The sequence below is a fragment of the Phocoena phocoena genome, chromosome 3, assembly GCF_963924675.1.
Source record: "Phocoena phocoena chromosome 3, mPhoPho1.1, whole genome shotgun sequence".
In the NCBI taxonomy this organism is placed as follows: domain Eukaryota; kingdom Metazoa; phylum Chordata; class Mammalia; order Artiodactyla; family Phocoenidae; genus Phocoena; species Phocoena phocoena.
Genome location: NC_089221.1, coordinates 162,965,487 through 162,989,298, shown reverse-complemented (window position 1 = coordinate 162,989,298; position 23,812 = coordinate 162,965,487). Strand labels below are relative to the sequence as shown.

Below are 23,812 nucleotides of genomic sequence, written 5' to 3'. Positions count from 1 at the left end.
GAATTTTGACTCTTGAGTGTATACACAGAACTTAAAGAGGTAAGATTCAGTGCTACCACAGGGATTATAAGACGAAAAGAGGCCTGAGAACTGAGTCCCGAGGCACTTGAACAATTAGAAGTTGGGGGGAAATTAGCGCCGTCTGCAGTTTCCACCGAGGTACCCCCGCCATGCCCGTCTAAACTCCAGAACTACATTTCCCAGAACCCTTTCCGTCTGTGCTTCCTGGTTAGAGGCCGGTTATGAAGTCCCGCGACACTTAGAAGGCGGAAGTGAAGCGGAAGCCATTACTCTCCGGAGGCGATTGCTGCTTTACACATGGGCAGAGGAACGGTCCACCGCGGCCGCTTCCGAGCTGTTGGTCCCAGCGGCAGACCGTACCTTTCAATGAGTTTCTCGTCCCTTCGGCAGCAGCTTCCGTGACCTCTGCTCCCCGTGATTCTACCCTCCGTGATGTAAGACCCGCTTTCCTCACTTAACCCTTTACTCCCCGCTTTCCTGAGGACAAGAGAGGCCCATAAGGCAGGGAGGGGTATCGGGGGACAGGGACCTGGGACCGGGAAGCCAGGCAGCCAGGAAGAGTGTGTTTTAGATCCTGTGATAAGCGGTATGAAACGCTAGTGATGAAGTTTAGGACCACGTATTTAGCGATAAGGGGGAGGCACTGGTGATCTGGTCCAAAAAAACTGACATCTTGGGATGGGGACAGAAAAGCCCGGCCGAAGTGAATTCAGGACATTATTTTTTTGGCGAGGGGAGGTGTGTGTGTGTGTGTGTGTGTGTGTGTGTGTGTGTGTCAGGAATTGGAGACCGCAAGGATAAACTACCTACCTTTTGCTTTGTGGTCAGCTTTGTCTAACATTAATAGGAGCACACCTGGTTTTCTTTCTGTTACCATTTATCTTGAATAGTTTTTACACTTAAACTTTTCAGTTATTTATCTTTATTTACTTTAGTTGACTCTCGTGTAAATAGCCTATAACTAGATTTTAAAATGCATTTCAACATTGTTGTTTAATTTGAGAATTAGTCCATTAATATTTATTGTGATTACTAATATTTTGCGTTGATCTTTACCATCTTATTTGGTACTTCCTGTTTATTTTTTCCCTTCAAATAATTCATTTGTCAGAATATAGGACATATATGTCCCACAAAAATATGAAAACACAGAAAATTAAAAGAAAAATAAAGTGAATCTGCAAACCAGGCCAAGAAAAATAAGTATTTGAAACTTCGGAAACCTGTATTCTCCTAAAATGCGTCTTTCTCTTTCCCCATGATTTTCTTCCTGGATTTTACTGCTTATATGTTTTCTCAAAAATGTATTTACTAATTTTGGTAGTTACTTGTAGGTGGACTTACACTAAAGTATTTTCAGAGACACTCTCTTTCCATATTGATGGAAGTACCCATTTTAATTCAGATATTTCCAAATATCTTGTAGAAGATTACATGCACCTACCTACCCATTCTTTTTCAGGTATTTTGTGACTCAAATTTTAGTCAGTTTACGAAGTTCCACATACCGGGGTTTTGTTTTCAAGTTGTGTTGAATATATATATATGGATTTTGAGAATATTGGCATCATTATGCCATTGAATTTTACAATTAATTAGTTATATCTTTTTTAAAATAAATTTATTTTTGGCTGCCTTGGGTCTTTGTTGCTGCGTGCGGGCTTTCTCTAGTTGCTGTGAGTGGGGGCTACTCTTCATTGTGGTGCACGAGCTTCTCACTGTGGTGGCTTCTCTTGTTGCGGAGCTCGGGCTCTAGGCCAGCGGGCTTCAGTAGTTGTGGCACGCGGGCTCAGTAGTTGTGGCTCACGGTCTTAGTTGCTCCACGGCATGTGGGATCTTTCCAGACCAGGGCTCGAACCTGTGTCCCCTGCATTGACAGGCAGATTCTCGACCACTGTGCCACCAGGGAAGTCCCAGTTATATCTTGTATAATGCCTTTCAATAAAGGTTTATGAGGATCAGCAAAAACGATTTAAGGGTTTGTTGTTGTTGTTGTTAGATTTATTCCTAGGAAAGTGTATACTTTCCTTTTGCATCACACACATTTTTTATCATTTACTTTCTTTGGTAGACAGGCTGAGGACTTTGAGTAGCATTGAATGGAGTTGGATAGCAATCTTGAAGCAGTCCTGTTTTCTTTCTGACTTTAAGGGAAGTTAACTTGAAAGTTTGCTGGAGGCTTTTTTTTTTTTTTTGAAAGCGTTTATTAGGTAAAAGAAGTCTCCTATTTCCTAATTTAAGAGTTTTTGTCATGGACAGCTGTAAGCTTTTAACAAGTGATTTCCCCCCCAGCAACTTCTTTGATATGTTGATGATTTCAATCACCTTTTGAAAACTGATAGGTCTGTGATAGGTTCTAGTTCTGTTTGTGCTTTGAATGAATAAGTGAAAACTAAGACTTTCTCATTTACCTGATAATGTGGTGAATTAAACCAATTGATTTTCTAATGTTACATTAAATTTGCTTTGGTAAAATAACTAAATTGGAAAGGATATGTACTATTTTATCATTTTTGGTTTCTGGTTGCTAGTTTTTTTTTTTTTATCTTTTTATGATTTGCATCTATGTTTGAGTGAAATTGGCTTGTAATTTTCCTTTTCTGTTTCAGGTTTATTCCAGCCTCATAAAGTGGGGTGGGAGTGTTCCCTTTTTTTTTCTAAACTCTGGAATATTTTGCCTAAGAGTAGAATAACTTGTTCCTTAAAAGGGAGTTTTACCAGGAAAAACCATTGGGGTCTGAATTTTCTTTGCGGAAAATTTTAAAGCTTTTGTTTCAGTTCTATAAGAGTCATAGGGCATCCAAGTTCTCTATTTCATTATGGTAAGTAAAATTTCTTTAGGAATTTATTCATTCCATCTAAGGCTAAACTGTATAGTCAAAGTTGTTAATAATGTGCTTTTATTATATTTTTAATGCTGCTGCAAGTGTAGTGTTTTCTAGGTTTTCATTCTTGTATTTATATATTCTTTTTTTTAAAAAAATACATCCTGCCAGAATTCTGTCAATTTTGTTTTTCGTGAAGAACCACTTTATAATGTATATGTTTTCTATTTCATAACTTTCTGTTCTTTATAATTGTCTTCCTTTTACCTTTTTGGCATGTTTCTTTACAGTTTCTTACATTGGAACCTGCACATCCGAAAGGATTACAGTGGTAGTATTTTATTATACTTCAGTTCTAAATATTATCAAATATTATGACTTCTTTGGCATGTGAATTATTTAGGCCTTTTTCTTTTAATTTCCATTTCTGTGACTTTTTCGGGTTATCTTTTGGTTTTGTTTGCTAACTTGCTTGCACTATAAGTCAGAGATAGATGACATTTTCTGAGACACACATTGTGCCCCATGTGTGGTTGGAGTTTATAGTTAGGAAATACTGTTTCATCTTGTGCAATCTGCATATAGTTATTGAATTATCTGCTTGAACATATTATTGAGAGCTCTGGTAGTGGCTTTGTCCATCTCCTTAGAGTTCTGCCCCCCACCCCTGATATATATATATATATTTTTTAAAATAAATTTATTTATTTAACTTTGGCTGCATTGGGTCTTCCTTGCTGCACGCGGGCTTTCTCTAGTTGCAGTGAGCGGGGGTGGGGGGGGCTACTCTTTGTTGTGGTCCGCGGGCTTCTCATTGAGGTGGTTTCTCTTGTTGAGGAGCATGGGCCCTAGGCGTGCGGGCTTCAGTAGCTGTGGCTCGCGGGATCTAGAGTGCAGGCTCAGTAGTTGTGGCGCACAGGCTTAGTTGCTCCGCGGCACGTGGGATCTTCCCAGACCAGGGCTTGAACCCGTGTCTCCTGCATTGGCAGGCGGATTCTTAACCACTGCACCACCAGGGAAGTCCTACCACGGATATATTTTTGAGGCTATATTATGAAATATATATAGCTTTTTCTTGGATTGTACCTCTTCTTTTTGTAATTCCTCAGTTTTCTCTATTAGCCTTTTTGCCTTAATTTATTCTGATATTAATATATTTAAACCAGGTTTTTTTTTAAAAGTATTTGCCTTGTATATCTTTTTAAAATTTCCATTCTTGCTATATCCTTTCTCTTGTAAACAACATATAACTGGATTGTTCTTACTCCATTTTGAGAATATACATATTTTAGTTGAAGCATTTTGTCCCTTAACATCCTCTTTTCTTTCCTCTAGCTTCCTTTGATTTGAGTACTTTTTTCATTCTACATTTTTCTCTGCATATTTTGAATTTATCTACATGTTTATATGCATATTGAATTTATTTATGTCTATTATTTTAGTGGTTATTTTGGAGTATTCTTATTCATGCTCATTCATGAACTTTAGATTTTTTTAATTAATTAATTTATTCATGGCTGCGTTCAGTCTTCGTTGCAGTGCGTGGGCTTCTCATTGCAGTGGCTTCTCGTTGCAGAGCACGGGCTCTAGGTGCACGTTTCATTAGTTGTGGCACGTGGGCTCAGTAGTTGTGGCTCACGGGCTCTAGAGCACAGGCTCTGTAGTTGTGGCACACGGGCTTAGTTGCTCTGCAGTATGTGAGATCTTCCCGGGCCAGGGCTTGAACCCATGTCCCCTGAATTGGCAGGCATATTCTTAACCACTGTGCCACCAGGGAAGTCCCTAGATTTTTGATATGTTATCACTCTCCTGATTTACATGGTTTTGTGATCATGCATTTTAATTCTATCTATTTTTAAACCTCAGAAGAGATTATCATTGTATACAGTCATTTTTAGTTTCATTTTACTCACACATTTTCCATTTTGTATGCTAACTTTGATTCTTGGACTCTTTGATATAAGTTCTTAACACTCTTTACTTTGGTTCCTTGATTTTTTCTTTCTCTCTAAAATAACGTATTTTAGAATTTCTCTTTTCTCTGAATGGCAAGCCCAAATATACCATTATTTTGCCATCTTAGTAGGCATTTTGGTTGCTAAAGGACTGTATATTTTATTCCAGAGCCATGAAGATGTTCCATTATCTTCTGGCTTCCATTGTTGCTGGCGAGGAGTCAGGTGTCAGGCTAATGTTTATTTCTTTAAAGCAGTGATTCTTAAAGTGTACTCTTCAGACGTACAACATCAGTATCACCTGGGAACTTATTAGAAATGCATATTCTTGCATCCCCAGTTTCTGATGAATCAGAAACTGGGGATGCGGCCTAGCAATGTGAGTTTTTTGGTTTGTTTTTATAAAATATGTTTTCAGTGTTTTTTTTTGTTTGTTTGTTTGTTTGTTTTTGCGGTACATGGGCCTCTCACTGTTGTGGCCTCTCCTGTTGCGGAGCACAGGCTCCGGACGCGCAGGCTCAGGGGCCATGGCTCACAGGCCTAGCCGCTCTGCGGCATGTGGGATCTTTCCAGACCGGAGCACGAACCCGTGTCCCCTGCATCGGCAGGCGGACTCTCAACCACTGCGCCACCAGGGGAGCCCTTCAGTGTGTTTTAACAAGCCCTCCAGGTGATTCAGATACATCTTGAAGTTTGGGAATCATTGCTTTAAAGGTAACCTATGCTTTTTCCCCTGGCTGCTGTTAAGATATTCTTTTTGCCATTGCTGTTTCTCTGGTTCAGTGTTGTTGTATCTGTGATCTGTTTTTATCTTAGTCTCTTTATATTTGCTTTTTGAAATGAGAAATCCACAGCTACTATATTTTGCAATAACTGCCTGTGCTCCTTCTCTCTCCCTTTGGAATTCTATTTAGAATCAGTTCAGCCCTTTTCCCTCTGTCCCCCATGGCTCTTTATACTTATCATCGTTTTATCTGTGTGCCCTCATGTTTATTCTCTAGAAGTGGTTTTTAAATTTAAGCCTGCATAAAAGTCACCTATAATGCTTGTTAAAACAGGTTCATCAGTCTACTCCAAAGAGTCTCATTCAGTTGGACTTGGATATGAGCTGGGCATCAGAATTATTAAAGCTCTCTAGATGATGTTTATGCAGCTGGCTGGGGGACCACACTTTGTGTGATACTCTAGAAAACAATTTTTTGGGGGCTGTGTGTAATCTGATAAAACTGTTTATCTAGTCCCTGCCATTTTACCTTTATTTCAGCAATTGTAATTGTCGTTTTAGAAATTACACATTTTTAAATTTCTGAGTATTTATCGCTAGCTTGTGAATGATTTTGAAAGATATGTCTTTTTTAAAAAATTAATTGATTAATTAAATTTATTTTTTGGCTGTGTTGGGTCTTCATTGCTGCACCCGGGCTTTCTCTAGTTGCGGTGAGCGGAGGCTACTCTTCGTTGCGGTGCGCAGACTTCTCACTGAGGTGGCTTCTCTTGTTGCGGAGCACGGGCTCTAGGCGCACAGGCTTCAGTAGTTGTGGAACGTGGGCTCAGTAGTTGTGGCTTGTGGGCTCTAGAGCGCAGGCTCAGTAGTTGTGGCGCACAGGCTTGGTTGCTCGGCGGCATGTGGGATCTTCCCGGACTGGGGCTCGAACCCGTGTCCGCTGCATTGGCAGGCGGATTCTTAACCACTGCACCACCAGGGAAGCCCTCTGTCTGTATTTTGTGTTGCACTTAAAATAGTTTTGAGTGGAAGGTTTGATCAGTATATCTAGATTGCCTGTTAATCTGCCCTTTTACCCCGGTACATTTCACCTGGTTGAGAGCTTACAGATAGTGAAGTACAGAGAGATATTAATTTACAAATGTAACACATTTCTGGAATGAGAAAAGTGGCATGCAGTGTTCTCACTGCTATTGTTACTTTGTCTATGTGTACAAGAGTAACACTGTTAGAAACAGTTCTAGCAGAGGCAGAAATATCACTCCATAAAAGTAACAAAAGAATCATTCTATCTTTAGTATTTACATCTGCAAATTCTGAATATCTTGGGGCAGTATTATAAAATTGAATGTGGGGATTTTAAATCAAATATTGGAAGAGTTATGGCCACAAAAGGAGAAGTCACAGTAGAACAATTTTAAAGGGTAAAATGTGTTTTGGACCAAAAAACTGATGTAGGAGGCAGATCTTCTGTAATTGTGGGGAGCAGGGGTGAGATTAGGGTGAGGTATGTGGGCGGAGGCATTAACCCTGCACTTGTATGATGCTGAAAGCACCTGTTTGAATTTTGTACTCCAGCAACCTCTCTTACCTCACCCTAGTGCTGATCCTGGCACAGAGAAAAACAGATCCCAATGAGAATGGGCTAAGATGTATTGAAATAGAAAAAGGGAACTGTTTTCACTGTGTTATAAAGGAAATTAAAAGAGAAATTAAACAATCTCAGTACCTCTTTGAAAATTCTCCATCGCATTTATCTGTGCTGATGTCAGTCTGATCATCGTGGTTTTGTCTCATGTACTGTGTAGAAACAGGAGTCAAAACTTCTTTAATAGATCCCATAACTGTTCCTAGACTCCCCTGCTCCACTTCCAGTTACTTAGATGCTGAGGTAGTCCTGTTGCATCTGTATTCAGGGTCACTGAGTGTAGCTCAACAAGTGGTATAATTGCTCAGATGAGAAACACTCCAGAACCTTGCTCTGGCCTCTAGTTTGCATTGCCATGAGACTTTGAAAATATCCCCCAGGTTTGAAATTGATGTGAGTGCACTCTCTATCCAGGCTTGAACCGTTTCTTTACCTTGCCCCACATTGTGGGCAGTTCAGGAGCCAAGGTGTAGCTAAGCTTTATGGCTGTGTCCTAGCAGCTGGGTCAACATACATCTCATAGGACCTGAAGGGGAGCCCCCCCCACACATACACCAAGATCCATAGACCCCCTCCTTTGTGATCTTCCCAAGACCCCCAGGTTTGGGAGGGCCTTCTCAACATGAAGAGAAATGTAGATCAGCTTATTTGTCATCCATTCATTCTTTTGCTCACTATTATCCTGTTTGTGATCTGAGGTAACTGTTCCAGACACCTCAACAGTGAAAGAAACAAAGAAGTGGAAAATCTATCTGCCTGGAGCTTATTGTCTGGCTGGGCATAAGGGAAGAAAACTAAACAAGTAAAATACATAGTATGTGTGGGAGAGACAGTAATGCTTACTAGGTATTCTGTGTGCTGTCCTACACTTCCCAGGATCCCTGGAACTAGCAGGGGCATGTGACTAGTTCTGGGCAATGAGCTATGAGCACTTCAGGGCCAGAGCGTGTGTGTCAAGGTGCACAGTTCTCTAGGCACACCCTTCTAATCATCCATGGCCAGAATGACCACGGGTTTCAGTTGGCTCAGATACAAGAGGCATGCCCCTGTGTAACTGGTAAAGTTTCACCACCAGCCCAGGTTGAACAAGTAACGTGAGCCAGACATAAACTTCCGTTTCATCGAGTCATTGAGATTTGAAGTCTGTTTTTGCAGTAAAATAGAGCCTACTCTGACTTAACACGGTATATTAAGTGGAGGTTAGTGCTTTGAAGAAAAATAGAAGAAGGAGTGGGGTTTAGGGATAGACGGGCAGAGGTTTGCATTTTGACTAGAGTGGCCAGTAAATGCCATGTTGAGACACTTAAAGTTAACTAAAGATCCGAAGCAGGAGAGGGAGCAGGTACACTTGAATGTGGAGAAGCACATTTCCGTGTAGAGAACAGCAAGCGCAAAGATCCCAAGGTGGGAACATGCCTAGCACAGGCATAAGGCCCAGTGAGGAGGATAGTGTGAGCAGGGTCACAGGGGGCCGGGAGCCAGGAGGGGTTGTGGATGAGGCAGCAGGAATGTAGGGCTTTGGCTGAGTGAGATGGGACGCCAGCAGGTTTTGAGCAACAGAGTGATGTGACCTACATTTTACTGGCAAAGTTCTACTTGCCGTATAAACTAAAGGACAGAGACAGGGATACTTTAGGAAGCTATCGGAATGATCTAGGAGAGAGGTGGTGCCTTGCACCAAGGCAGTATTAGAGTAGGTGGTGAGGAGTGGCCAGATTTTGGGTAAGTTTTCAAGGTAAAGCCCATAGGATTTGCTGGTGATTTGGATCTAAAGTGTGAAAAAGGAGAGTCCAGGATGACTTCAAGGCTTTTTGCCTGGAGCTCCTGGAAGCATGGAGTTGCCATTGAGATGGGGAGGCTGGCAGGAGCTCAGTGTTAGGTGTTTACCTTGAGGTCTTATTAGATATTGCAGGGGAAATGTTCACGTGGCACTCATCTACCCATTTCTCTGGCTCATGCTGCCTGGGGCAAGTACCAAGTAGTGGAGAGTGGCATCCACTGTAAATTAACAGTTTACCGTTTAAATCGCCAACGGCCATTTTGTTTTATGATGAAAGTAATAGTGTTTTAGAGTGAACATTTATCGAGCACATACAGTCCCATAATCCAGTGTTATAACCTCCAGTTTCCAGATGAGAAAACAAGTTTAGTGAACCCATTCTTTTTTTTGTTTTTTATTTTTTTACGGTACGTGGGCCTCTCACTGTTGTGGCCTCTCCCGTTGCGGAGCACAGGCTCCGGACGCGCAGGCTCAGCGGCCATGGCTCACGGGCCCAGCCGCTCCTCAGCATGTGGGATCTTCCTGGACCGGAGCACGAACCCGTGTCGCCTGCATTGGCAGGCGGATTCTCAACCACTGCGCCACCAGGGAAGCCCCCATTCTTTTTTTTTAAATAAATAAATTTATTTATTTATGGCTGCGTTGTGTCTTCGTTGCTGCGCATGCAGGCTTTCTCTAGTTGCAGCGAGCGGGGGCTACTCCTTGTTGTGGTGCGCTTGCTTCTCATTGCCGTGGCTTCTCTTGTTGCGGAGCACGGGCTCTAGGTGCTCGGGCTCAGTAATTGTGGTTTGTGGGCTCTAGAGCGCAGGCTCAGTAGTTGTGGCGCATGGGCTTAGTTGCTTCACGGCATGTGGGATCTTCCCAGACCAGGCCTCGAACCTGTGTACCCTGCATTGGCAGGTGGATTCTTAACCACTGCGCCGCCAGGGAAGTCCGTGAGCCCATTCTTGAATGGAGCCCCCATGGGCAAGAATGCTGGGCTTGCAGCAAGGTGGGGTCACCTGAGGTGGACAACAACCTTCATGGATGTGTAATCAGAACCTGGATGTCAGTACCCAAGGGAGGAGGGATTTCAGAGCGTGAACATGTGTGGGATGGGAGAAAGGAAGGCCCAGCAGAACCCTGGCCCTTAGGGATCCTGGCAAAGGAGGAAGGACCACGAGCAGGGGTCTCAAAAAGAGCATTGCCATTGAGATGGGAGAGAGGGAGGAGGACAACCTTGGGATATGATGCACAGTGGCCAAGAGCAGAGGTTCCCCGGGAAGAGGGAGAGAGGGGAGGTTGGTAGTGGGCAGGATCATGTATTGAGATCAAGCAAGACAAGAATCAGGAAAAAGCTGTTTCCTGATTTGGTGTCAGGGGGTTCACATGCAGAGGTCACCTTGAGAGGGGACATGTGTGGCTCTGGAATCGGGTTCATTAGCCCCTGTTTGACCTTCGTCACATGACCTAACCCTTCAGTACATGCCCCACTTTTTCCTCAGGATACTGCTTACCTCCTGGGGAAGTTGCGAGTATTAAATGAGAGTCCCTGGAAAGACTCAGGAGATACTTTGTACATAGTAAGCATGCTTATGTTGTTATTTGTAGCATTGGTATTGATGTTGGCAAGAAAAGTTGGGGGACAGAAACTTGAGCAGAAATTTGTAAATTGAGAATAGAGGAATAAGTGGGAGGTGAGGGTGGAGACCTTGTTCTTCAGTGACTCTGAACCTCTTTTTTTAACTTAACGAGTCTCTCAGTAATCTGATGTTGGAACCCAAATCCTCTACTTGAGAAAGGCAAAGGTTTGTTCCAAGTTCGACCTCAGGAGGCTTGCAATACCTCTTTATACCCAGAAGGTGGCAGCACCTGATCTCATTTGGAGGCAGGTTCCATGGTATCTAGAAATGAATGAAAGATGGTTAATATTTGTGTATTTCCTCACTGCAAAAGGGGAAAGAGAAGGGAGCTAATATTTGTTGAGAATCTACTACATCAGCTGATGTAGTATTCTTGAATCTCTGATAACCCTCACTGTTCTCACACAGGTGGTACTTATCAAATAAAACCATGCCCCCACTGCCACCTCCAAAGGGAGGAATGAGCTCAGGCTTTGCAGTTAAAGAAATTAGGGCCCAGGTCTCACCCCTGCTACCTGCTATGCAATTTTATGGCAGTTACTTAAACTCTCTGAGCCTGTTTGCGCACCTCTCATGGTGCTATAAGGCTCATCTGATTGGTTTTCTGTGGGGTTCAGGTAAACCCAACACTGGATCGTGCTTAACATGAGGTGGGACCTGGGTTCCCACTAGTGCAGTGCTGTTCACTCTCTTTGTAAACCTTTCAAAGAGAAATGCAACTACTTTTATTATTATTATTACTTCACCCAGTTTCATAAGTTGTTCCCAAGAGTATTACATTTTTCTAATTGTTTTATTACATCTGGTTTGTTCACATTTCTAGAAAATAGATAAGACGGGTGCTTGGTAACATTTAATTACAGCTCAAGGAATTAACCAGCTTGCCCCTTATTTTCCAGTTAACAAGCTATAAAATTGTGTTCTACAGTATTTTACATCCCTACTCAGTTTTTAATTTGAAAAGAACATAATTCATCACCTTGGCAAACAAGTGTTTTTTTCCTAGTGTATGATAAATATGTGTGTAGCTAAAGAGACTGCAGATAAAGCAGTTTTGGGAGCATTTTGGCAACACTTACTAAATGTTTAGTCATAAATGTTGACTAAACATTTCACTATCTAGAACTTTGTTCTAAGGAAAAACTTGAAAAAAACTGCAAAAATTTAGCTGCAAATATTTCTTCCAAGTGTTGTCTTTCTACTTGTGAAAAATTGGAAATATTCTAAACATTTTAACGTAAGATCATTTCAATAAATTGATGTGCCTATTTAGAAACACTTAGAAAATGAAGACCTTAAAATATCATAACATTAATGAAAATGAAAATTCATTATACAAATAGTATAGCTGATTCTAAATTTCATCTGCAAAAGAAAATATTCGAGAATATCCAATATTTTTGACAAAGAAAAACTGATGAGTGACACGTTGTCCTAGATACCAGAAGATACCAAAGTAATGTGATTTTTTTAAACTTTTATCATTTGAACTTGATTTTACTATTCATATATCCTTTTCTTCATTCAATATTTTAAAAATAATTTCTATGTGTGAGGTACTATGCTTGGCAAATGTATAACCGAATCACTTTGCTGTATGTCAGAAATTGCTAATATGTATAACAAGTCAGCATAAATTCAGATGAGATTTGATAATCACCTGTATGAAAAAACAAAACAAAACTGCTAAAGGATTAATTCAGCCAAACAGTAAATGACTGGGGTAACTATGACATATGGATTAGCAGTGATGGAGGTCAGGGCAAGATGCCCCAAAATATGCCACTTTGGCATATTGATTATTTTGAATTAAAGTTACATAAGAAACAGTTGGCGTGAGAAGGACACTCTGACCCTTTTTTGCTACCCTGAAAGTAGGAAATAAATCTCCCGTGTGAAAGGCACCTTCCCTGTACCAGAAGGCAAAGAGACATCCTTATCTCCAGAGATAGATATGAAGTTCAGGGCTGAGAAGGTTGTATAAACAAAATTTGTTACTTCTTTACCAATTTACTACCTCAGGCCCAAACTTTGTCATGTCAATTCTTCACAAATGTATTATTTCTTTGTCTGAAAGGTGTAAAAGCTGCCTGCTTTGTTCACTTCTTTTAGTCTCATAGAGAACAATGTTACATTGACTGAGAACCAGACAACCTATCAGCGACATAGAGTCTAAACACCACCCCAGGCTTAACATGTATACAGGTAGCTTGGTCTCCAGGTAGCTTGGTCTCTTTAGGAGTCCAGAGGTGTTTGAGATTGTACTGTCTTGGTTTTGGTATCAGGGTAATGCTGGCCGTAAAGATTGTGTTAGAAAAATGTTACCTCTTCTACTTTTGGAAAAGTTTGAATAGGATTGGTGTTAATTCTTCTTTTAAGTGTTCGGTAGAATTCACCAGTGAAGTCATCTGGTCCTGGACTTCTCCTTGTTGGGAGAATTTGATGACTGATTGCGCCTGTTTATTTGTTATGGGTCTGTTGATTTTCTATTTCTTCTCTAGTCCATTTTGGAAAAGTGTATGTTTCTGGGAATTTGTCCATTTTATCTAGATTACCTAATTTGTTGGTGTACAGTTGTTCATGGTATTCTATTTATTTTTATTTTTTAAAATACCTTTTCTATTTCTATAATGTTGTGGATTTTTTTTTTCTTTTTTTGGCCATGCCTCACAGCTTGCAGGATGTTCGATGACCAGGGATTGAACCCGGCCCTGGCAGTGAAAGCCTGGCGTCCTAACCACTAGGCCACTAGGGAACACCCTTTTAGAGTCTTTTTAATTTCTGTAAGGTTGGTAGTAATGTCCCCATTTTTACTTCTGATTTTAGTTATCTTGTTGATCTTTTGAAAGAACCAACTTTTGTTGATTCTAGTTTTTCTGCTCTCCATTTCATTTATCTCTGTTCTAATTCTTTTGCTGCCTTTAGGTTTAGTTTGTGCTTATCTTGTGGCTTAAGGTGTAAAGTTAGGTTGTTTGAGATCTTTCTTCTTTAATGTAGGTATTAACTGCTATAAATTTCCCTCTGAGCACTGCTTTCATTGCATCCCATCAATTTTGCTGTGTTACATTTCCGTTTTCATTTGTCTGACAGTTTTTTCTAATTTCCCCAGTGATTTCTTCTTTGTCCTGTTGGTTGTGTGAGAATGTGTTGTTTCATTTCCATGTATTTGTAAATTTTCCAGTTTTCCCTCTATCATTGTTTTTTAGGCTCATTCCATTGTGGTTGGAGAATATATTTTGCTATTATTTGTCTTAAAATTGGTTGAGAATTGTGTTTGGCCTAATTTATGGTTTATCCTGGAAAACCCTAATTTTCTTTTTTTTCTTAAGTGTAGTTCATTGATTTTCACTGAGCTTGTCCACTTTTTAATGTAGACATTTAACTGTATATATTTCATTCTAAGAATGATTTTAACCTCATTTCACAAGTTTTTATTTGTTGTATTTTCATGTAGTATAAAATATTTATTACATTTTCTTTGTTTCATCCTCTACATAAAATTATTTGTCTTTAACTTACAAATATTTGAGTATTTTCTAGATATCTTACTGTTATTAATTTCAAATCTAGTACATTTGCTGTCTTTTTAAATTTGAGACTTTTTTATGGTCCAGCATATATGATCCAGACTCTATTGCTGGGTGTTGAATTGGAGAAAGTTAAATGATTTGGAGACATGTGGTGTAAGAGGTAGAATTCATTGACTTTTTTTTTCAAGAGTTTTAAAACATCTACTTATTTTATTATTGAAGTATAATTAATTTATCATTTTGTGTTTATTACTGCTGTACAGCAAAGTGATTCAGTTATACATGTATATACTTTATCATTGTTTTCCATTATGGTTTATCATAGGGTATTGAATATAGTTCTCTGTGCTATACAGTGGAACCTTGTTGTTTATCCATTCTGTATATAAAAGGTTACATTTGCTAACCCCAAACTCCCACTCTATCCCTCCCCCCAACCCCTCCCCCTTGGCAACCGCCAGTCTGTTCTCTGTTCATTGACCTTTTCTGCCCCCACCCCCCTTCATTTTCTATTTAATATCGGGTAGTGGATTAGGACCTGAGTACAGTGGTGCACTCTTCTAGTTTACTATATAGTTTAGGAAACAGTATAAAACAAGGAAATAAAAACAAGGGAGTAAAAACATAAAAATACATTGTGACAGGTTTTGTAGGAGAAAGAGAGTCAGCTAACAGAGAAAGCCAAGTTTTTTCATATGAAGATAATAAATTTTTAATGTGAAGAAGGTTGTGTGGATTTTTCTTTAGTTTGTAAGTGATTAGAGCCATGGAATGGAGCAGTTAAGTTGTAGCTTTTTTCCCCCCTCATCTTTATTGGAGTATAATTGCTTTACAATGTTGTGTTGGTTTCTGCTGTATAACAAAGTGAATCGGCTATATGCATACATATATTCCCATACCTCACCTCCCTCTTGTGAGCGGCCAGAGGGCTGGCTACTGATTCTCTTTGTTGAGCCCAGAAACACAGGCTCAACAGGCTTTTGTATGAGATGTTCTTTGGTGGCTGTTAGTAGGCAGTGAGAATATGATTTTGAATTCATATTGGACCTTGAGTGTTAGAGGTGAAAATAAAGGGAAGCCTTGGCAAAGCACAGAGTATGAAGAGCAATAGGGTAAGGGATGATTCTTGAGCAAATCCAGCCTTTAATGGTAGAAGGAGACCTTCTGAAAAAACCTTGACAGAGTATCAAGAGAAGTAGAGAGAGAACCAGGGAGAGAGTTATATAGAAGCCTAGAAAGAGAATGATTCTCGAAGAAAATAGACACCAAATTTTGCTGAGGATCTAAGACTGAAATGCACTTACTGGATTCCACTGACACAGGACACAGGAGTAATTGTATTTTCTGTGAAGATGGAGATGATGGTAATTGACATTAGGTACACTGAATTAGGGAGATAGTGTGGACTGTCTTTATAAGCTTTTGCTCTGGAGGGAGGACTAAGTGTAGCCGAGGCAGATCTGAAGAGGTTGGCTTTAGAAGGGAGGGAGGGCAGACATCTTACTGGTAATAGGAGTCATAGGTCAGTTGTGGGAGGAATTTTTGTGTAACTGGAGACATGAAAGTAAGAAAGACTCCACTTAACTTTTTTAAAGTAGAGTATAATTTACGTTCAAGAAAATGCACATATCTCAGATGATCAGTTTGATGAAATTTTTGACATGGTGTACATTGTATAGCCACTAACTGAAAAAAATAATAAAATATTTCAGTTGCCCCAGAAAGTTCCCTCTTGCTTCTCATTCTACCACCATATCATATTCCTGCAAGGAGGCAACCAACTTTTTTCCTTCTGTTGACTTAAATAAACACATTTTGCTATCGACCTTAATAATTTGTGGAATTGGAGTTATAGAGCTTTTTTTTTGTCTCGCTTCTGTTGGTCAGCATTATAGAAGTTCATCCATGTTGTGTGTCTCAGTAGTTTCTTTTCGTTGATGAGTAGTATTCCACTCTGCATACCACAGTTTGCTTATTCATTCTTTTGTTGATGGATATTTAGATTGCTTACACTTTGGGGCTATTAAGAATCAGATTGCTATGACCATTTTTATATGAATCTTTGTGGACATGTTTTAAAATTTTTCTCTTGGGTAAATATCTAGGAGTGGAATTGCTGAGTCAAATGATAGGTATACTTTTTAAGAAACTGGCGCATTGTTTTCCAAAGTGATTGAACCATTTCACACCCCCACCTTTAGTATGTGAGAGTTTTGGGTATGCTGTATCCTTGCCACCATTTAGTGTTTATAGTCTTGTAATTTTGGCTGCTCTGGTGGGTTAAAATATTATACCATTAGTTTTAATTTGCATCCATCTGATGACTAATGATTTTGAGTAACTTGTCATGCTTATTGTTCCTCACTCATTAAATTTTGTGAAGTGTCTAACTGTAGCCCTTGTTGAGTTTTTTTAAAATTTTTTATTATTATTGTTTTGTAAGAGTTCTTTATGTAGTCTGAATGTGAATTCTTTGTCAGGTGTACGTACTGCAAATATCTTTTTTCCCCAATCTGTGGCTTGCCTATTTATTTTCTTTCTTTCTTTTTTTTTTTTAGTCTTTTTTTTTTTGTTGTTTTTTTTTTTTTGCGGTACGCGGCCCTCTCACTGTTGTGGCCTCTCCCGTTGCGGAGCACAAGCTCTGGACGCGCAGGCTCAGCGGCCATGGCTCACGGGCCCAGCCGCTCTGCGGCATGTGTGATCTTCCCGGACGGGGGCACGAACCCATGTCCCCTGCATCGGCAGGCGGACTCCCAACCACTGCGCCACCAGGGAAGCCCTTTCTTTCTTTTTTTTAAAAAAATAAACTTATTTATTTATTTATTTTTGGCTGTTTTGGGTCTTCGTTGCTCTGCGCGGGCTTTCTCTAGTTGCGGCGGTGTTGCCCAGGCTTCTCATTGTCGTGGCTTCTCTTGTTGCGGAGCATGGGCTCTACGTATGTAGGCTTCAGTAGTTGTGGCATGTGGGCTCAGTAGTGTGGCTTGTGGGCTGTAGAGCTCAGGCTCAGTAGTTGTGGCACACGGGCTTAGTTGCTCTGCAGCATGTGGGATCTTCCTGGACTAGGGCTAAAACCCAAGTTCCCTGCATTGGCAGGCGGATTCTTAACCACTGTGCCACCAGGGAAGCCCCTATTTTCTTAATAATGTCATTTGATGACTAAAAAATTTTAATTTTGGTAAAGTCTAATTATTGATTTTTTTAATGTTTAGTTCTATTTGTGTCTAGTCTAAAATGTTGTGTAACTCAATGTTGTTAAAGTGTTCTCTGGATTTTACTTTTTGGTGTCTGAGTTATCTCAAAAAGGTTTTTTTTAATTCAGTTTGTTGTGTATGCAGTGATAATGGAGGTCAAAGTTCCTTTTTGTCCACTAAGTTCTTGCAGCACTTGTTTTTTTCCTAATTTGAAGATCTAATTGGCTTTCTTAGGCGATTTATGAATTGGGCAGCATCCCATCTATCAACTATAGAAGGGTGCTGTCTCAGCACTATTTATTAAAAAGACCACTTTCCCTAATGAATTTCTTTATTCCCTTATTGAAAATCATTTGACTATGCACATGTAGGTCTATTTCTGTTTTGTTCCATTGACTTTTTTTTTTTTTTTTTCCCCCCCCCCCCCCGGCACGCGGGCCTGTCACTGTGTGGCCTCTCCCGTTGCGGAGCTCAGGCTCCGGACGCGCAGGCTCAGCGGCCATGGCTCACGGGCCCAGCCGCTCCGCGGCATGTGGGATCCTCCCGGACCGGGGCACGAACCCGTGTCCCCTGCATTGGCAGGCGGACTCTCAACCACTGGGCCACCAGGGAAGCCCTCCATTGACCTTTTTGTCTATACTTATTCCAACAGCTCTTCATTACTGTAGTAAAGTTAGTAATAGGAATCTTCCAAGTTTATTTTTCTTTCTTAACATTGTTCTGGCTCTTCTAGATCTTCTGCATTTTGGTACCCATTTCAGATTTGGTTTGTCAATGTCTAGAACATAACCTGCTGAGATTTTGGTGATGACTGCGTTGTATCTGCAGATGAATTTGGGGAGAGTGAATACCTTAGTAATATTGACTCTTGCAGCCCATGAAAGTGATATAGCTCCTCACTTATTTAGGTTTTTTATTTCTTCCAGCACGGTTTCACAGCTTTTATTTGGTTTATTCCTATATGCTTTATATGTTTTATGCTGTTATAAATGAAAGTATTTTTTACGTTTCATTTTCCAGTTCTTTGCTGAGTTATGTTTTTTTAGTTGTGATTACTGTGAAATGAAATGCAAGATTATTTGCTGAAAGCAAGGGTCATGTAAGACAGTTTTGGGTTTAGAAAAACTGGTGAGATTTTTACATGGTTTTGGGGAGATTGGATTACCACTTATGCTTTTCTTTAGTATAGATGCTCCTTCAAGGTTAGTGACTGTGGTTTGAAAACTGCTAGTGTGACTGGGTGTGTGCAGACTGGTCTTTCCAAGTACCTTCAGGGAGGAAACAGATGGTTGGAATCATCCCAGACTGGTCTTCTGCTCGTTGGGGGTATACTAGGTAGAGGATTAAAGGAATTTGGACAGAAATTTGTAGAAGTGATGGAACATGATGGATCTCTCAGCTGAATAGGTGGGGCAGTGAAGAAGAATTTGCTGTTAGGGAGCAAGGTGGTAGAAGCCTGGGTGGCCTGGAATCCCCTCTAAGTGGTAGAGTTTATGTGAGAAGCATGTTGTGTAGGAGGTTTTGTCTAGAGAGCAAATTTCTGAATCATTGTGAAGTGAATCTGATTCTGGTGATGACAAGGCCTGGGCTGTGGCCCACAGGTGTGTATGTTGGTGTGGAGTGGGGGGCCAAAAGGCATTGGCGATCAGAACACATGGTCCAGATGGACCAGTCCTCATGGAAGCTGGAGCCATCCCAAGCCAGGAGGACTATGCCTTGAAGTTGAAGAAGTCTGGGGCCCAAGTGTTCAATGAGTGACAGAGTTTAACAGAATTGTGACTGGGGACAAATTACTTGAGAGAGTGAATCTGAATCTTACTTGAGGTAGGTCAGGGACCTCCACCACATTGCCTGGAGGTTTTACCTAAGCAGGGTTAAGGCCCAAGCTGAGATAGGCTGCTCCAAAGAGGAAACACTGAAAAACAAAAGTCAGAATTGTCCTGTTAGTGGGAGAGACAGAAAGCCTTTGGCTACACCTAGTAGTCTTTTTCTCATTTACTACAGATGCCTGCTCCAAGAGTCCCATGAGAGCGAGAGAGTAGCTTTCTGGTGCCAGTGCCCTGCTTTCATTCAGGCAGATTTACTATCATTCTCGGAGGATGGCAGCTGTTGGTCTGTCTCCCACATGTGGTAAGTTCTTCGGGTGATGAATGCCCTCAGAAATAAAGCTTCAGTGGCCAGTGGCCCCTGCCCCTTCACTGAGGGCAAGGATGTGCACAGCTAGTGGGAGGGCTGCCAGGTTAGAAGTGGAGGAGGATACATGAACTGAACGGGGGTGGGAGTGAGGGAAGTCCTGAGAGCTCCCCAGGTGACTGTGTCTGATTCAGGGTCTTTGTGAGTTTGGGTGAGGCAGGGAGTGTTTGTAGTTGCTGTGTAAGGAGGGATACTGGTCATTGGTAACCCTGCGGCATCCCATTTATTATTTTGATAAGTCTGGATGAAGTAACAGCTCTATCTCAGAGCTTCTATTTCTTTACCCATAAATTGAGAATATATATCATTATCTTTATGGCTATGTAGGCCCACCACCCTTTTTCCTGTCCTTGAGTAGAGCAGGGCTTCTCTGGCTTGTTGCACAACAGTGCGTGTGAGTGAGTGTGTGAGGGAATGTGAGATTGGGGCATGTGCACTGCACACATATCGTTAGTGTGAGACTGTTTCCTGATCTGCGAATGTCAGATGGGCTTTAATCCTCATGGGTCCTCTCTTCTCTAGCTATGTCCAACCAGGAGCCTGCCTATGTCCATGAGTCAGAAATTCCTCTTTCTTCAAAAGACCATTCCTGTCCCCAGGATGTGGAGCTGTTTGCATACAATGGCCTGGAGCCTCATACATCAACCAGTGTTGGTTCCCAGGTACACCAAGATCTCAAGGCCCCTGAGGGTGGAGGAGGCACTTCCCTAGAATGCCCACAACATCACATGTTAGGAGTCTTTTAGATCTTTATCGAGGCTGATCAATGCATGATCAGGGTGCAAGAGGAAGAGCGGGAGAAGTTGGTGAGGCTGTCCTGGTATCAGGGATGTTAGGGGGAATGACTTATATAACAGGTGTTTCTCTCATAGTATAGCTCAAAGCTCTCAGGCCAGGTTTGGAGTGGAAGTAGGTTTGATCCCATGTCAGAGTTGCGTTTGAAGCAATGAGATTATCTCATGAGATTTCTCATTGGAAGAGAAGACATCTGAGGAGTGACTTCTAGAGTAAATGTTTAGACCCCAGATGCCCGTATTGAAAATCCTGTGTTTAGAGTCTCTCCTGTGTAATCTTTAGCCTCAGCCATCTTTGAACACATACAGGCTGGGTTCTCACCGACCCCAAATTTGTGTGGTGTTTCAGAAATCAGTGACTTTCCAGGATGTTGCCGTGGACTTCACTGAGAAGGAGTGGCCCTTGCTGGATTCTTCTCAGAGAAAACTGTACAAAGATGTGATGCTGGAGAACTATAGCAACCTTGCCTCAGTGGGTAAGGCTGGCAGCATTTCTTCATTTATTCGTTCATGAATGAAATATTTTTGTTGTAAGTACTTGCTGTGACCCAGGAACTGTGGGGATTCAGAACACAGTTATGAACAAGCCGACCTGGTGCCTGCCTTGATGGTACCTTGGCTGTTGAGACCTGTCCATTGCATTGCCCTTGGAGGTTGTCAAGTGTGTCTGAGCTTGGGCATAGCTTTCTGAGTTAAGACGTCCTCAACCCTGGCAGTCCAGTGGTTAGAACTCTGAGCTTTCACTGCCAAGGGCACGGGTTCAACCCCTGGTCAGAGAAGTAAGATCCTACAAGCCATGCGCCACGGCCAAAAAGAAAAAAAAAAATCCTCATTCTTTTGAAGGGCAAAATGTGTGGGTATTTGTGGTTTTGTGTTTTATGAAAGCCTTTCACTGTGTTCCTTAGAAATGTGGCACCATCATTTTGCTGCTCCTAAGTCAGACTTGTCCATCTTCAGAGCACTGAAGACCAAAACACTGACCCCAGACTAATGGAAGGGGTTGTCCTCTGCACGATCCTCCCTCAACATGTGTCTTTCCCCGTGAGTAGGGTGTCAGGTGAGCAAACCCAGCCTCATCTCCCACTTGGAGCAAGAAGAGGAGCTGGGGACAGAGGAGCAGGAACTTCACCAAGGCCCTTGTCCCGGTAAGCACTAGGCAGACACAAGTGCTTTTGAGAATCTGCTCTCTCCAGTGATTGGGATGACAGAGATCCATGAGGAAACGTCACCCAGGGAAATCTGAAAATGCTCTTTCTCTTTCACTGTCCCTCCATCCTCTCACAATTCTTTTGGTCTCCATGTCCCTTCTTCTTTAAATTCGACATGTGTCCAGATGGGTTCTTTGTCCCATTCTTTCCTACGCAACATTCCTGATCTCACTCTTAATGTCTTTATTGATGTCATTCTTTGAAGAGGTGCTTCTTAGTGAGTCAGGTTAAATTTCTACCCTCGTCATTGCCAAATATCTCACATAACCAGATTTTTCAGTCATTTTTACTCATGTGTGTTCTCCCCTTTCATATTCCCTTTCCTTCTTTAGGGTTAATATTTGCAAAGAAAGCCACCTCTGTTTTTGTCACCATCATCCCACCATTTTCTTTCTCTAGCAAGTTAATATTTTCCCAATTTGTTTCAGATTGGGAGACTCCATCTAAAACCAAATGGTCAATTCTTATGGAAGATATTTTTGGGAAGGAAACATCTCATGGTGTGACAATGGTAAGATTTCCTTGGGATAATTCTGGATCTTCCATATTGAGAGAGGACAGGGGCAGCCTGAGTTAGAAAAGCAGCTCAAAACCAGGCAGGTCCCCAAGAGGAAACAGTGTCAGAGACACTGAATATTACCGATTTGGGGAAAGCCCTAAAACCTGACCCCAAACCTCTTCACTTAAAGTTCCAGTGAGTAAATATTTCTATAACTGTGGCTCAGATGTTGAGTGTTGGGCCTTAATTGAGTTTTAAACAGTTAACAAAGTATATGCAAAAAGCTTTGGGAAAGTTATACACATGGAGCCTCAGAGCATAGCATTCACTTGTTTTCTTTGATGGAGTCCAAACGAGGCAGGAGCAGTACTTTTGCACTGCAAATTATGACATCATTAGTCATAATGATGCGCTTCTATTTATGCCAGTTTATGTAGAGATAGTCTTAGGAATTTAATGAATATGGGAAATGCCTGAGTCAACCCTCCCTCTTCATCAACAGGAAAGCAGTCGGCTTGGAGAGAAATCCAGTGAATATGCTAACCTGTTTGACGTCTTCAGCATGGGTGCTCATCTTACTCAGCAAATGGGAAGGCACACTAGCAAGAGGCCTTATCACCGCCGGGACTGTGGGGTGACTTTCAAGAACAGATCCCATGTAACCCAACATGTGAACATTTACAATGGGAGGAAAATGCATGAATGTCATCAGTGCCAAAAAGCCTTCACCACGAGTGCTTCCCTTACACGACACAGGAGAATACATACTGGGGAGAAACCCTATGAGTGCAATGCCTGTGGGAAAGCTTTCAATGACCCCTCAGCTCTTAGGAGTCATGCAAGAACTCACCTCACAGAGAAGCCCTTTGACTGCAGTCAGTGTGGAAATGCATTCCGAACCCTCTCCTCACTGAAGATACACATGAGAGTTCACACTGGGGAGAGACCTTACAAGTGTGATGAATGTGGGAAGGCATATGGCAGGAGCTGCCATCTCATTGCACACAGAAGAACACACACTGGAGAGAGACCCTACGAATGTCACGACTGTGGGAAAGCTTTCCAGCATCCCTCACATCTCAAAGAGCACGTCAGGAACCACACTGGAGAGAAACCCTACGAATGCACACAGTGTGGAAAAGCCTTCCGATGGAAGTCCAACTTTAACTTGCACAAGAAGAACCACATGGTAGAGAAAACATACGAGTGTAAAGAGTGTGGGAAATCCTTTGGGGACCTCCTCTCACGGAGAAAACACATGAGAATTCACATTGTAAAGAAACCTGTTGAATGTAGACAGTGTGGAAAAGCCTTCAGAAACCAGTCCATCCTTAAGACACACATGAATTCCCACACTGGAGAGAAACCGTATGGGTGCGATCTCTGTGGGAAAGCCTTCAGTGCAAGCTCCAACCTAACTGCGCACAGAAAAATACACACTCAAGAGAGGCGCTACGAGTGTACCACCTGCGGTAAGGTCTTTGGTGATTATTTATCGCGGAGGAGGCACATGAGCATTCATCTCGTAAAGAAGCATGTCGAATGCAGACAGTGTGGGAGAGCCTTCAGAAACCAGTCGACCCTTAAGACACACATGAGGAGTCACACAGGAGAGAAGCCTTACGAGTGTGATCACTGTGGGAAAGCCTTTAGCATCTGCTCGAACCTTAATGTGCACCGGAGGATACACACTGGGGAGAAGCCCTACGAGTGCCTGGTCTGCGGGAAAGCCTTCAGTGATCACTCGTCCCTCAGGAGTCACGTGAAGACGCACCGGGGAGAGAAGCTCTTCACATCATCAGTGTGGAAAAGGCTCCAGTGA

At 41.7% G+C, this 23,812-nt stretch overlaps 1 protein-coding gene across 2 annotated transcripts; it reads left to right on the top strand.

Annotated features, from left to right (window-relative positions):
• Positions 1–20,049: 20,049 nt before the first annotated feature.
• ZNF317 (zinc finger protein 317) lies at positions 20,050–23,812 on the top strand. Of its 2 annotated transcripts, XM_065875629.1 has the most exons (5): positions 20,050–20,151; positions 20,633–20,759; positions 21,333–21,428; positions 21,920–22,002; positions 22,493–23,812. In XM_065875629.1, the coding sequence occupies exons 2-5, from the start codon at positions 20,726–20,728 to the stop codon at positions 23,810–23,812; spliced, it is 1,533 nt and encodes a 510-aa protein (XP_065731701.1). In that variant the 5' UTR covers positions 20,050–20,151; positions 20,633–20,725. The 2 variants fall into 2 exon arrangements, with proteins under 2 accessions (XP_065731701.1, XP_065731702.1); XM_065875630.1 differs by lacking the exon at positions 21,333–21,428.

Coding starts and splice junctions, on each gene's coding strand:
- ZNF317 (XM_065875629.1), top strand. CDS start 20,726: ATGCTGGAGAACTATAGCAACCTTGCCTCAGTGG. Junction 21,429..21,919: donor TCACCAAGGCCCTTGTCCCG/GTAAGCACTAGG, acceptor AATTTGTTTCAG/ATTGGGAGACTCCATCTAAA. Junction 22,003..22,492: donor CATCTCATGGTGTGACAATG/GTAAGATTTCCT, acceptor CTTCATCAACAG/GAAAGCAGTCGGCTTGGAGA.